This window comes from Zootermopsis nevadensis, unplaced genomic scaffold, assembly GCF_977971745.1.
Source record: "Zootermopsis nevadensis isolate Lab colony 2312 unplaced genomic scaffold, Znev_1.0 Znev_ptg000028l, whole genome shotgun sequence".
Classification (NCBI taxonomy): Eukaryota; Metazoa; Arthropoda; class Insecta; order Blattodea; family Termopsidae; genus Zootermopsis; species Zootermopsis nevadensis.
The window spans coordinates 15,434,047-15,450,261 of record NW_028259160.1 but is presented as its reverse complement, the minus strand read 5'-3'; the positions used below and the strand labels follow the sequence as shown (position 1 = coordinate 15,450,261).

The window sequence follows — 16,215 nt, the reverse complement described above, 5'->3', positions numbered from 1 at the left end:
TTTAATTTGCACAGGAGCCAAACTTTAGGAACCTAAAACTACGTAGATAAAAAATATCCTTGGTTTTATATTTAGATATGTGGTCGATAAATACAGCTCTCTACTACGACTCCAACGGCTCAGAATCCACACTAGACCTTGCCCGTTTGACCCCAGAAGAATGATCTAAGAAGTATAAGCGAGTTCATCTTACGAATCTCTAGCTACCAAATGCCACCACGCATCTGAAGCACAGTGAATCTTTACAGATAATGGCTGCTCAGGTAGTAAAGAAGTTAGACTCAATAAACAGAACCTGGACGTTCATACTGTTCTCACAAAAGCCAGCCACCGGACCATACGAGTTAAATAAATCTAGTACACACCCAAGAATCGTGCTTATTTAGTATCGTCCCATCTGCTCTTAGAACCCGCAAGTGACGTCCATTCTTGAGGGTCTTCTACCAAAAACCCCACGCGTGCTACGTGTCCTGTCAATAAATCGCACTATCGTCGATTTAATAGTAGTTAAATTATAAAAATCCTGATTATGTGACTTTTTCTGTTCTGCTATCTGTTCTCTTTTCGGTCCGCTAACCTGTTTACTTCGCCTTTGTTTGTGTGCACAGGCTCGAAGCAAGAACGTAAAAATATTAAGCAGACGAGCTCCTGTAAGAGACATATTTCACCTTAATAAACAACACATACCGTGACATAATTACCACAGTTCGTTCCAGTCTGTGTAAAAAATAAGATAAGAAAATACTTCATATAATACTATAAAGTACTAAATTTGAAGACAGGTCAGTTGTACGAAAAGCTGATTGCTCAGAATTATTGTCCACGACGCATATATTTTAATGAAATCTCGTTGCTTCACGCTTTATGCAAGAAAAGAACAGTGGATGTGGATAGATGTGTGTGTTAGAAGACGACATTTCGCATCGTGCGTAAATATATAAATAAATAAATATATATATATATATGGTTTTATTTATATTTGTCTCTTTGTACAGATCTGTACAAGCAAAATATTGAAGGTTCTGCTAAAATGTGAACAAGAGGAAATCAATAACGTTTGATGCGCGTGAATGCAACTTCTCTTTTGTATGTGGTTCTCACGAATTGGTTACGGTCTGGTTTCAATGTACTCGTCATTACCGTCTACCTGCCTCTGAAACGTTTCAAGGAAATTTGTAAGGTCTGTCAGAGAGACACGTACAGAAACTTAGTGTTCTGTAGTCACGTTTGGGACTGAAGGGTTTCGAGTAAAAGACCAAGTTGTGTGGCTGCGAATTGGATGAGCTGCTTTGAGGTAGATGCTGTGAGGAGATAATGTTATCATCTCCATTGTGTGGCGCCGGACACCGACTTCGGTGTGAACATCTGGAACTACTCCTACGGAACTTTGGACCACCATCTCCCATGACACAAGGACTTGCTTTAAGAATTTACAGTTTTTGAAGCCTAGTAACTTGCTTTTGAAGCTTTTTCACAGATTCGTACTCTGTTTCTCTAATATCCACTTTAATATTATCTCACCAGTGCCTTGATTTCCCAGTTGATCGCTTCTGTTGAGGTTTTCCAGCTAAACTTTTGTATGCATTTGTCATCTCTGCTATGCGTGCCATTTTCCCCGCCCATATTATTTCCATTGATTCGGTAACTTTAACGTTATTAATTGAGGAGATTGAAATATGAAATTTTTACACGATTTTCTCTTTTTTTCTCTCTCTCTCTCTCGTTTACAATATTCTCGTCAGCACGTTGTTCCCAACACCCGGAACCCTTCATCTTCCTTAAGAGGGAGAGACAATGATTCACATCCACAATCCACAAAATCCACATCTTCACCGTGAGAACCTAAAATAAGAGATTCTAATGGACGTTCCGTAAAAGGCAGAGAATTTCCTGACCAGCTGAGTTATTATCAGCTTCTGGAGAAGGATTTTGAATGAGGTTTGTAGGTTATATATTAGCCCACATAAGTCCAAATAAGTCTTGAGATGCCGAGGACTCGCGTGGAAACCCCCGTTCGTGATCGGTTAAGTAGCCGGCCTGAATTTGAACACACAACTCATGTTCAGCTTTACTGGTGCTTTGCTGCTGTGAGTGTTTATTTGTTTTAAATATGGGCCTATTCGAAAAATTCTGCAGTTTTGGCATCTCCATTAAAATCGTGATTTAAGCGTGTGCCACCTTTACAGCACGAATGTTGAGAAGTACAACATGAACGGTGGTCTTTGATTACTCGTAGAACAATCACCGCTTACAAGTAGAAATTGCTTTGGAATTATGTCTTCGAGGAATACGTTTACCGCAGGATGATCCGATGAACGTTCGCCAACAGAGTTCATTCCTAGATTTTATCCTAGTTTTCCTTCCACCTCCATTGAACACAGAACTTCTTGAGTAGCTAATAACAATTCGAGTCAATAAATTTTCACACGTTTTGTGAAACCAACAGGTTCATTGCGGTATTCACAAAACCTTGCTAGACGTATATGAGACTATAATATTAAAATGGATCTTAGAGAAATAATTTTCGAGGGTATCTATTGGATTAATCTGGCTGACCGGTGGCGGGCTCTTGTGAACGTGGTAATAAATCTACGGGTTCCATAAAATACAGGAAAATTCTTGACTAAATGAGCATGATGCTGGCTTCTGGATAAGGACTCGGCTCCATGGCGTTGATTAGACCCATTGCGTTCTAAAGTGTGTTGTATAACTGGAAGCTTTTAAAAAATGATGCTTGTTAATTATGCTTATGTAATTAAAGCTGGTTGCCGTAAAAGTTAAATTTGCGTGTTACTAGTTTTAGTGGGGGTTGTAATCGCACTGCAAACACGTTAGACCTATGTTCAGCTTCGGATCTAGCGCAGAGTTCCATAAAACTGTTTTCGTACGTTACGACATTTCTCGTTATTATGCAACGGTAATGATAAACATTCCTGCAACGCGAGGACTGCCTTATTGTGTTTTGGATACCAAATTACACATTTTCAAGGTCTTCTGTACTATTTTCTGAGTTGCTCAAACATTTGTTTTGATCGTGTGTCTGGTGTATTTGAGTTTGTCCGTGTAAATTGTGTGTGCGTGGCAACGCTCTGAGCGTCACTCGTTACCGACTCTTAAGCCGGTCACTGAACGTCTCTGTTCAACGATTACCACTTATACTTGTTTGGGATGCCCAGAGTTCGTTTCTCGTCTCGGAGAGGGATGTCGTGAGACGTGGTTTTCATGCTTTTCTTCAGTCTCTCCAGGAAAGTGCTGGAGTAGTAGGTGATACCTTTGAAATAGTCCACAGCCACCTCCTTTAGGCTGTAACAAGTTTACCGACGTTTCAGATATGCTTGTTGCCTCCATAATTGATGGCCAAGACCTAGCCGTCTTCATACTCGACGCCATGAGAACCTGAAATATCAACCGCTGATTAACGCGTTTGGATTTAGAATGTCGCGACACACCTAGACTCGCGTTATACGAGTTGGGAACCGCTGAGTCATTTTTTTTCGCGCTGTTCTTTGAGCGTTTCGCAAATTGTGACGCAGTTTGATGTCAGGCGTTAAACAGTCGAATTCTATCGTCATTGTAAACACTGGTGTCATTCACTTTCGAATGACTTCAGCGGCCACTAACAGCAGCCTGCCAAGGTTGTCCAACAAAGCGCCTTCACCCTGTCCTCCTCAGCTCTGTTTCTCCTTGATGAATGAGGAGTACTTTCAGTGCCTTAGGCCATGAACAGTGAAGTGATAAAGAAACGATTGTGGCCTAATTTAAGGCACCTTCGCGACGTTCATCTGGAGGGACTGACGAAGACCTCGAATTATCTAGACCAGGATAACCGGTCTCTGGACCGCGATTTGAATTCGGGACCACCCGAAACATCTTATTTTTTAGATTAATTTTAATATTATCTCCATAACACGATTTTGTGGGCAATATTATCTTGTCTGTAATGGACATGGCGTTTACTAAATTGTGTAATAGGAAATACTTCTTCCCAGAACTTCTTTTGTTGTTCTGTAAATAACTTATGGAATAATTAAAGCCTGGTTCTGTGAAATGAGTTATTTAATATGTATCCATGAGGACATTTGTATATATACCAGTACACTGGAAGTACTGGAGTAATCCGGGAGACGAGATCAAGCCGTAAAATCGGAAGAAATTCCCTTAATTTGTCATTGGTTACAAGTTCTAAGTAGGAAGTAACTAGAACTAGAACTAGAAGTAGACAGCAGAGCATCCTTCGCCAAAAGGGAAAACAATTAGTTGACTCTCAAGGATGCTTCTTCCTTAAAGGATACTTAATTTGGAAGACAGTCATGCCAGAATAAGTCATTGCTCGCACAGGTTAAAGCATTTCCAGGTATTTGGGTGTGTATGAGGACAAACAAGTACGAAAGCAAAGCGAAACAAAAGTGTCAGAAAATGTACGTGTGGTTATGGGGGACGGCACAAATGGCGTGGTAAGAAATGGCACGGAATGGTTTCGACACAGAAAAACATTTTCAATATTTTAAAGCCATAATTATTACTTTGCAGAAAAACACGAGGACAAAAAGAATAAATTGTCCACGCGAAGTACTGCACTGCCTTGGATTCTGTCTGCTACCTGCAGACGCAGTTGTTTACATTTTAAAGGCTTTAATTATTATCTTGCACGTTGTACATCTAAAACAATTATTTGTATGGGCTGTACAATTAATGAACTTGTAGTCGACTAGTTTCTAGTCGAAACATGTAGTTCGGCGAGAAATACTGACATTAGTTGGCACTTTAGAAACAGCGTAAAAAGTTGGACTTAACCAATAATTGGTGTTTGAAAGTGACGGTGGTTTAACGTTAAAGCGATTATGTTAGAAACAAAACATTCAAACAACAAAACGGAAGGTACCACATTTTTAATTAATGTCCCGAATATTAGATAAATACTGAGGAGCAGAACATCGACAGAAAAATTATGAAGCAGCGTCCACGTGTGACTACTGTGGACACTGACCTGAAGAGAAAACAGTCCAAATTCCACGACACACATATGAACTGTTGCAGATTACAAATATGGCAAGAAACACGCCATGATCCCACTCAGAAGAGGTGAGGTCTGTCGGGAATACAGAGGTAAATAAACGAAACGTGTCTTACTCAGATTAGAAGAACCGGTGACATAACATTCAGTGGTGAAGGAGATTCATTCCTGTAGACACGGACATGTGGCGAAGAAACCGAGTTCAAGTGTACATGATCATAACGACAGAATGTTTTATCAGACTATGCTATTACGTCAAGTAAGCTCCAGGGTAAGTGATACGCACAAAAAGACAGCGAAGTTACAAACATATTAACCACACAGGACGTTCTAAATTGAAAACAATTTGACCCTTGCAATTGCCGTCTGTGACGTCACACTGGGGGATTCGTCAGTAACAAAAATTAACCATGGTAACCAAGGTAGTAAGGGGACTCCCCACGCAGTCACTTCCTAGCGCAGAACAGCATGAATTCTTCAAAGCCGGTTTCTCCCGAATGCATGGGTATTTGTAGTCTTTTCGTGTTTTCGCCTTTAGATTCGCCCCATAAATCAATCTTGGATATTTTTTTTCCCCTGACCTCGAGTGCCCGCGTTGAAGGAAACCGCTTAAAAGTATAACGCTAATCCGTTTAAAAGATCTTTCATTTCTGTCAGCGTTAACTGGAGTTGTGCTTTCAGTTTTTGGGTAAGGAATTAAAGAATGTCCTCAGGCTTGGCAAGTGTCCACTTGTTTTAACTTTGTTTTCATTTAAACATTTCGCCTGCTCCTCCTCCAACACCGCAAACACACATCAGTAAATCCAGTGGGCGACGAGGAACAAACAAGAAGTTCTGGCAAGAATTCATGACGCCTACGTGTCTTCAAATGCTTCCTGCGTAGCATTGCTGTCCAGAGGTACAATCGATCCATTTCTGTACTGTACACAAATTCTAATAGTACAGATTCGTACTTTAAATGTGCCAAATATTAATGTTTATCGCGCTTATAATTATTAGCGCATTCGATGATTTATACGGAATTTTAAGGCTGGTTATAATCTATCTCCATTCAAAATTCTACAGCTACCTCCTATGGTTCATTGACGTAGTCATGACATCAGAAATAAATATTTGTTTCGCGCTGCCGCCATGTTTCTCTTGAAATTATACCGACAGTTACTCAAGCAGAAGTTACGTAGTATTTTTCAAGTTATTACAACGACCAAACTGCTGGGCCTTATATTAATATATCAGAAATTCACATGACCGCCATGTTGTTATCGCTGTCTGCAGTAAATGCGATTTCCGCTGGAGATATTAACTTTATTTTAATTTTAATTCAAAAGGAATTTGTGGTTAACAAATCCACATAGGATGATAATGTTGCGTCATATTGTGTTGAATATATACTTGTTCAATTTTTATCAGTCTAATCACAATAAAAATATTATTATTAAATATTAAAATATTAAAATATTATTACAATTAACATTTAAATATTTACATTAGAGCATCAGTAAAAGACGATGCTCTAATGTAAATCGAACATTTCGATAGAGAGCATCATTTTAATATATTTTAAATATTTAATAATAATTGTAATTTTTTTTATATTTCAATATTTAATAATAATATTTTATTGTGATTAGACTGATAAAAATTGAACAAGTATAAATCCACATAGGTTAGCTTTTCGTATATTTTGTTATCATTACTATTTCGTGCATTGGATTTGGCCCTCATATTTTCCTCCCATTTTGAAAAGACACGTAAATTTCACGTGTGTTCGAGGAAGAATCTATCTAGTCTTGCATTTATAGAATAATTTCGTCTTTGCATTTTATATGATCTATCCTTCCCCAGTGTTTAACACAGCTCAAAATAGTTTATTCTGCAGTGAATGCTATGAACTGCTCTGTTATTTTTCCATGCGTTATGATTTAAAATTATGTACTTCTAAACTCGGTCTATCGTAGACAATATCGGAGTGACGTTAATGGATTTGAGTTATAGGCTGCAGGACAACGTAAGGCAACAAAGAATTTGAAATGGAACGCCAAAAGTTGGCTCCGAGCAATCATTTGTTGTTTGTCGTACGTGCCTCTGCGAATGTTAGTTCTTCGTTCCCCAAGCTCAGTGATGGATGACGGAATGAAATCTGAATTAAAAGTCGAGTTACTTAGCGTTCTTAGTGCAGAATACGGTGATTGTGACAATAATCAGGACGATAATTTGCTATTCATTCGTAGCCATTGTTTTTCCCGTTATAAGTTAAATTACCGAACTGACAATCTGCAAAGACCTTAGGTTGTTATTCAAGGCAGAAATTCACAGTTAAGTGGGCAAAACTCCTGCTTCGTGTTGGGTTATTTTTAATGTTTTTCTTTATCCCCCCGTATGAAAATTGCCTGCATACAACCTTGCGACAGCGTAACAACGTTAGCAACGCTGTGGTGGTATCTTGGAACCGCGCGGTATCGAAGGTGAAATTGCCAGCGACTGTGAAGGATAGAATTAGCTGGCAGATACTATAGCAAATCTCCATTGAATTATTGAATTGTCTGCCAAACGCTCCATCAGTTACAACAATCCAAGAATTTGCAGATATCCATGCCATGGCTGAAACAATGCGAAATGTTTTAAGTGCTCCAGCCACTGTTATTGAAAATGTCAGTGGTAAAATGAGCTTTGTTTTAGAAACAATCCATGCAATTTTAACTTCAGCATGAGATGGATTTAAGTGGTCAGACTCACGGTGCGGCCATTTTAATTTTACTCTCGAGGATACGACAGTGCTCATGAATTAGGGAAAAGGACGTCGATGCCTATCATTGCGACGCCTGCAACAGACGCCACATTTATAGCAGGTCATGCGTATGCCATTGGAAGCGACGCTCGAAAGCCAACGCCGAGCGTCTTGAAACAGAATAACATCGGGGTACCGTTCGACAAAACGTTAGAGAAACGACGCCAAGCGTCACGACGCTTATAATATCACATTTCCGATACTATCGTTACGTAATATAAGCTAACCTAACCTTACTTTAGCTGGTAAACTGTTAAACCTTGCTAACTGTACGAGAACAACTTTCCAAACAAGGATGATACAAACTGAGGTCGAGTTTTAAGACAAGAGAAGTCTTAATTCCTGAGTAAACATGGCATCAGACATGAGAACGCGTATATTCATAGAGAAAGGAATGGATAAAGCTCTCATGAATATCTCTTAATATTTCTCCATTTGGTTATCCAGCAGTAGACGCACGAGGCGGAATTTAACCGAGTTTAAATTACGATGCAGGAGATGTAGAGTGTGAACGAGATAATGGAATCTGAAAGCAGATCATGTTTAGAATATTTTATTTATTCTCAAGAAGAAGAATATTTGTTTTAACTGTTTGTGGGAAGTGTGGCTTTGAGAAGAGAATGGCAGTCAGGTGCAAATGTTGGAAAATTAATGTTTTTCGTAACACTGTGTTTCCAGTTGTTGCCCATATCACTTCTGATTTAATACGTAAATTAAAATTGTTTTTACTGTTTGACTTTTCTTGTACTAAGCCATTCAATAATATATATATATATATATATATATATATATATATATATATATATATATATAGGCTACAGCCATAAAGAATATTGCATGTGGTTAGTCCAGTTTATTATGTATCAGTCTGTAATGACTGTACTCTGCAGTCGTGGAACACGTAATTTGTAAGATAAGGCGTCAGGCTTCACAGATTCCGATAACATTATGAACATTCCGTGACTGTGGAGTCAACAAAAGACAACACAAGGAAAGATCCAGGCAATGAGCAGATGATAATGACGAAAAAGGTTAAGCTGCCAGAAACAAGGCGCTTATTAACGACGCCTGTCCGCAAACTTCGTCTGAGAATTTGCATCAAAACTGTTGAAACCTGAGCAAAAACCATGACTGAAATATTTTACGGACTGATTTGCGTAAGCTTTTTGTGTTCCGTTGTCCTATTGCTTAGGAGTTAAAGATCTTGGGTTTGATTTGCCTTGCGTGTAGTTGTTTTTTGTTAAACGTGAATTACGAGCCGCTCAATGCACTTTTATACTAAGATTTTCTTCAGCTATCAGTTTTAAAGAGATCTATAGGAGCCCTCGTTTCTATAGCGAGAGACAGGCCTGCACATACGTGCATTTTGTTCACGCCCACTTCTCCAGGTATTTACAGCTTACGATCAGACACTTTCAGTGTTCTCTTGATACAGTAATTAGCTCTGATTTAAGTCTTTTGCTCTGGTTCAGTGCTGATGCAGATTATATGAGGTGGTGGTACCGTTTACTTGTGCGCTGCATTGCCAAATTATCTGAGCTTGTCCCCGTCTTCAAGTTCGCATTGATCGCCGAAACGTCGTCAGCATAACCAAGATGTAAATGGTACCGCTATCTAAAACCAAAATTTGCATTAATAGACTTAAATGAAGTGTCAGTCGGACATTAAATAATTTTCAGCGCTCGCTTTTCTGGGAATTTATTTGTAACCAAACGTATTACCAACTTTTAACTCTGTGTTTAATTTATGGTATTTTTTTCGTTATATGGAATTAATACTGTGATGACGTTCAAAACATTTCGGAATGTAATTTATGATTCAGATTCCCTTTGAGGCATTTACATTATATGGATGTTTATTATCTGTTACAGAGATACATGGATAGCCAACCAATTTGCAACGGCCGTCAGCGAACGTAAGTAGAATTGTTTGTAGCTAGCTGCATCTCGATGCGAATTTGTTTTTGTTCAATACTCGAACAGCAGGTGGTGATGGAGATCATGTCTAGCTGCTGACTGCTGAAACGATTACGATGTCATGATACAAATGTTTTCGATGGGAATTTTTTGAACAGCTGAGCGACTATTAGATTCTGAACCATGTCCTGTTGCATCACGGGTTCGGCAGTTACTAGCGTTTCGGACGAACGTAACGCTTACATCTTCAAGGTTTGCGTCAACCCCGAAAATGACAGCGACATGTACTTTTTAAACGTTGGTAGACATCTACAAGACAGAGATCTTTACCTTTAAATTGACTGCTGTTGAAAGAAACTCGCGTATAAAAAGAAAGTCACAGCGTTTATGAAGTTATAACCTCTCATAACTTTGTTGTTATTCCGTTTTTGAGTGTGGTGCTGTGGAACGGTTCCGAAGGTGCACATGAAGACTCAAAAGCTGTAACGAATAGCTTATTCTTCTCACAGAGCCCACCCTTCATTCGCGTGTGCGTCGAGATGACGTGTTGATGAGATGGCTTACGAGAGGCTTTGATGTAGCAGCCAGATTAAACGTTGCCTCGCTTCGATGAACACGGTAATTACCTGGAAGGAACAACAAGTTCTGGGAGCACCTTGGGGTCTCCTTCTCTTCAGCTGCATCAATCTATATGACAAGATAAATAAATATACATAAATTATGATGCATATTAAGTCTTTAAAGCCCAGAGGTAACTACATGTACCAGATTATTTAATAGTCTATAATTCTGCATTATGTATTTATGAATTTCGTTTGATTTTTAGTGTAAACAGGGATTATTTACTTAAACAGTATTAACCAGTCGATCTTTGTAATGTTTTCTTTGCGGTACGGTCTGAATTACTTAAATACTAGAATATAAGTATTAATTAACTCGCATTTCTGAAAGTATTATGCCAGCGGTATTATGTTTGTGATGATATAATATTATGAGGAAAATATCGCTTTTTTGTCGTAAATATAAGAAAAGAGTTTGAACCATAATAAGATAAATGAATCTAAGAAACGTAACAACTACATTTACGTATGATTAAAACTTAAGATACAGATTTGGGTGCGGGGGCAGAGATACATGTCACGCACTGAACGAACCGTTCAGCGTGACTCTGGTTAAGTCTCCATGTTTTAAGGTCAATGCACTTTTATCTCTGCCCCGACCATCATATCCAGACACCAAATGCTCGATTTCTGTGTTTCTGAATTCCATATACACATTCGATAAGGGATTAAGGATTTACAGGCAGAAATCCTTAAAGTCAAATCTCGGCCTTCCAGACAGCAACAAGCCACATTAGTGACTTCAGGCCCTTGTATGAAGCCCACATGAATAAAATTAAACAGTCTCCGACATTTAATTTAAAAGAATAATTACTTTGTGCAGTGGAACAAAGGTTTTTCTACAGGGGGTGCGGAAATTAACTTAATCGAAATGAGCTGCCAGTGATTGTATCTCATTAGTGCTTCGAACCATACGCAACTACATAATTCACTGCAGAATAAAACAAAGGAACAAGGAAAAATAAACAAAGAGAGAAAAAAAGAGTAGTCTGATTTTATATTCGTTCATAAACTTGATCATTCACTGATAATGTAGTGTTATTAAAAATAATTTGATTTGCGTTGTGTATTGTGTCGCAAAATTTCGTTAAATGGGCATTTAAAATCTCTCCCATGTGTGCTACCTGCCTTGCCCACCTCATTCTCCTTGATTTTATAATCATAATATTCTAAAGCTCTTCGGTGTACAACTGTCTCCGCCCTCCCGTTACTTTCTGATGCTTACGTTCCGAATTCTTCCTCAGCCACCTCGCATTAAGGAAACAAGAGCAGGGACAGTTGTCATTCTGAATATGTTAATGCTCCACGCCTTTTATGGCAGGTGGAAAGACAAAGGATCCTGGCAAGAATTTTCCGAACTTCGTGAATTTTTAATTTTTTCTTGGACGTAATTTTAATTCGTTACTAAAACTTCTGACTTTAGACTAGACGTATGAAACCGTTACCTATGGACAGACGCACGGGACTGTCCCACGCCTCGTTAACTCCGAAATGCTTTGAAATTTGCAGAATATCTTAAAGTTTTATTAGCTACCTTCATGAGCCTGTTATGACTTTGCCCTGCATTCTGGCGACCGGGCTTTTTAATTATCGTAAATTGTAGTCAACCCCGACAGATTAAGAAAATAGTTCAACCTTCACTGCATCTTTACCTTGAACTACTTACGACCATTTGTTACGTAATCGATCAATCGAATCGCACTAGTTCGTCTGTTGCATTTAGAGCGTGATAATGCCCATTCTCCTTTCATACTTCTGTAAAATGTAAAATGTGTTTCTAATCTCCACACTCCGTAGGAAATAAGAAAGGCGAAGGGACGTTATAGGAGCTATGTCCACCCCATTCCATTTTGGACATAATATAGAAAACTGTTTATTTCAATCATTTAGTGTTGTGATGCTGTGATTTTTAGAGCATAAAATACGTGGTTTCTTGATCTAGTTACATACAGACAATCAATAATCGTTGTTGTATACGTGACAGCCACTTGTCTATTCATATAAGTGCATCACGTCCGCCATTTTTCAGATTTCACGGTTCACACGCCTTGCTGGATAACATTATTATCTGGGCTTCGAAGAATGCGAAGGATGTACTACTGAATGACCAGGATTCATAATTTTTTTTTATTATACAGGTCATGCAATGCGTAGAAAAAGAGTCTATGTAGCGTTAAGCTTTTGAAGCCGAAGCTCGTCTATATTTTTATTTTTAAGAATTCAGCCCGTACCGCGAAGAAAACACGACACTTCACCATTACAAGGATGAACTGGTTTACACTGAGAATCATACGGGGCACATAACTACAAAATGCAGTTACTGATTGTAAAAGTAGGTGGTACACATATTTACCACTGGGATATAAAGAGTTAAAACATTCTTATATCTGATAAAGACACACTTGTTTTCCAATTTAATCACCACGTTTTCACCAAGTGTTACCCTCGACATTCGATTGAAGCGATCGGTCAATTGCATTCTGAAATGTGACATAGTTCCTTCTTCCATTGAATATTTGGGGATCTTTTGATGTATTAGTAACGTAGGAAACATAATCTGTACAAAAATTACAATAATTTTGTAAGTAGGCTAAGTTCTAACGTCATGTAGTTCTGTAATGGAAAATCGTCTGTTAACAATAATAACACAATGGAATGTGTTTCCGTTTGTTTCGAAAAAATAAAAGTGGACCGGTAGAGACTGAATGCACATCTGTAATAATACTTAAAAAATCAGATTTTTGTAAATTAAGTCGTGTTAAAACAGATTCGAATGGCCCATGTGGGCCTCAAAATAAACCTCGTGGTTTTGGGATGTGTTTACGTGTTGACTGACGTGATGTATACGGTGAAACAGAAGGGTGGTTTCCATTATTTCTTAAATGGATATAAAACAGTTATTTTAAGGTAAGATGAGCCAACTTAAAAGTTGAACCGGTTGAAACTTTCCACTGCTTGAATCCTCCCCTCCCCCTTTGCCCAACCGAATGGTAATGCAAAACAGGAAATCCCTGAATTTTATTTGTCTATTTTGTGCACTCATTTTGTGTGGTAACTGGAGCGTGGCTAAGTAATTTGATTCCCAACTGAAGAATTATATATTAACCGACCTGGTGGACAGAAATGCTTAATTCCTTTCCACTAAAGAGTCACGCTGAAGGAACCAGATCATGCTCTGGCAATTAAATATCAAGACACTTTATAATTCTGGGCGATGTTCAATAACAAACATAAATACGATCCACATTTAATGGTCTGTAACACATATTTTCTCCAACCTCTGTCCTAGTATAAGGAACTGTGGTAGTCTAATAATATTACTTTAAAAAATAGGGAACGTTCGTTTGTTTGGGTGGGGTGGGGTGGGGGGTTGAAAAGAAGCTCTGAGGAGAATGGGCTATTTCAACCAGAGAATTAGGCGAGAGAAGGCAGGAGCTTCATAAGGTGTAGGCTAACTCTAGTTCAAATACAACCTTGAAACAATGATAAATGAAAGAGAGTGAGATGGCCGAAGGAAATGAGAAATGCATTTTTGCTCGAATGCCTTGGAGTTTGAGGTGTTAGGATAATATTGAAATGGGCATTTAGGAAATTGTGTGTGAGAATTTTGAGTCAGATGATTGATGACAGTGTCCACGTGTGAACACAGCACCTTGCGGTTTCGTAACAGACGGAGAATGTCTTGAGAAGTTGAACTTGTGAAGAATATGGCACCACGGAGGCGTAAGAAAATTAGTTAATATGGAGATAGGATAGTGTTCGGTAGTGCATGTCGAGTGTATTCTGAACCTAGACAATATAATTTTAACTTTGACCTTGAAAGCCGGTTGTAATTACTGTATTATTAAAGTTCATATGTAAGATGAAGAAGAAGAAGAACAGACTCGTTGCTGTCCAACAAAACAATGACCTCCGGATGTATCCGATCGGAGTACCAAACGTAACGGAAGAAATTCCCAGTCAGTGCTGGAAACCAAAGTCCATCATATGTTCAGTCACGGTTAAAAGGAAGGGAGACAGAATTTCATATTATTGTATCATCTTACTTCGAATCAGAGGATTTAATTCAACCTTTTATTGTACAACGCTGAAAACAAGCAGCGACCCACATTTCACAATGTGCATTGTGCTTCTAGATGCTCAGGCACGGTTGAATCAATATTTCTCATGCTGTTAAGTGAGGTTATGTAAACCACTTACGTATTATTTAATCGTTGACGAAGCGCAAGTGGACGGACGGGTAGTTTAGTTGTTGACAGCAGGCCAGGCGTTTGCTGCCTGAAGTTACTGGTGAAAAATTCAAGCAATTCATCGTAATTTACTGAAAGTGGCAACGAGATGTAAGTGATAAGGGAAATGGGTTTGGGGGTCGGGAATGTTGTTCATTCAAAAATATAAGGAACGAAACCTTAAGAACTAGTTCTTGAACCACAATAAAGTTGAATTATTTGTCTTATTGTTGGCAGATATTGTCGCCTGCACTGCGAACACAATTCAAATGTGTTCCATAAGAACAAGCAGCGTACTTAGAATATCATGTCAAAGATTGTTTTGGATGGGAGAAAGCTGGAAATATGTACAGAATTTTGGAAGGGGAGCTTTGAATGTGGTCTGCTGGAAGACCAAGAAAGGAGAGGTATGGGATTTGAGAATGGATTGTGAACTACATTGAACTAGCCCAGAATCAGTTTCATTAGTAGGCTTTTCTTTGGCTTTGGCAGTATTGTGTTTTTTCTGAATACCTGTTTTATTTGCAGATGTTTTTTAGTTTTATACATAATGGGCATGTATAATTTAATATGCTCACGATAGGGCCCCAAGCTTTTGTCATGTGTCACTCAGCACTATCGTGAGTCATCTGAATCCAGTTCACACACACACTTTTCTTGACAGATTTGTTGAAGTAACTGAGTTTATTACTCTAACAATTTTAATTACAAATTTAAAAGGTCTCAGTCCCAACTGTCAGTCTGAAAATCTTTTCATGAAAATGTGCTTATAAAATTTTCATGTTTCATTGATAGAGGAAGTTACATACTCTTATTTCTCATAATGCTATCACATCCTGTATGGAACCTGAAGGTTCATTACCATGGTTACAAGACTCTGCCACTGGTTTGTATCCTGAGCTATATAATGAGATCCATTTTAATATTATCTTGCTTCCTATACTTAGGTCTCCAAAGTGGTCTTATCCTTTCATTTTTCTGAACACAATTTTGAATGCATTCCTTAGTTATTCCATGCCCTTCACATCAAAGTAGGCCTTCTTCAGTTATTAATATTAATTTAATTACATGGCAAAGTAATTATAGGTAATATAATTCTAAATTCAAAATTGGGTGCCAAATATTCAAATTGGCTTCAAAGACTATATTTTTCAGTGTGTGCCATGGTTTGAAAATGTACACCGCTGCTATATTGCACTTCTTTGGAGCTGTGTAGATTTTCAAATTTATTTTCAATTTAATTTGCGTAAACTAATTTTATTCTCTTTAGAAATATATATATTTATATCAATACAATATCAACACATTTTTTTGTTTTGTTTGGATCTTTTAAAAGTTGAGTAATAGATATGAAATATCAAGGTCACTAAGTTGAATACAACATCGTGATTTTGTACTATGTACCATTCAGACGTCTTTTGAAAGTGGAGACTGTAAGCTGCTTCTGCGTTACTGTAGTTTCGACAAGACATTGAACAAGTTCTTTATCTGTAAGTTACTAACAAGATGATAGAAATACATTACACATTGTAAATAATAATATTTTATGTATGACTTCAAGATACTAAGATTTTTAATCTTTAATTGAATAAAGTAAGGCTGCATTATTCTTTTGTTCGTCATCTGTTTGAGTTTCAATGATGTAGTT

General features: G+C 38.0%; 1 protein-coding gene across 5 annotated transcripts in view; it reads left to right on the top strand.

Annotated features, from left to right (window-relative positions):
- LOC110826599 (sodium-independent sulfate anion transporter) overlaps window positions 1–16,215 on the top strand; it is a 73,320-nt gene that overhangs the window by 42,280 nt on the left and 14,825 nt on the right. The window contains exons 1-2 of one of the 5 annotated variants that reach the window (XM_022057385.2): window positions 14,311–14,678; window positions 14,805–14,974. In XM_022057385.2, coding sequence (XP_021913077.1) covers window positions 14,943–14,974 — 32 coding nt within the window. In that variant the 5' untranslated portion in view covers window positions 14,311–14,678; window positions 14,805–14,942. Of the gene's footprint in view, window positions 1–9,673; window positions 9,718–14,309; window positions 14,679–14,804; window positions 14,975–15,955; window positions 16,058–16,215 lie in introns of those variants that run through there. The other 4 variants (XM_022057384.2, XM_022057386.2, XM_022057387.2 and 1 more) reach the window with 4 other exon arrangements.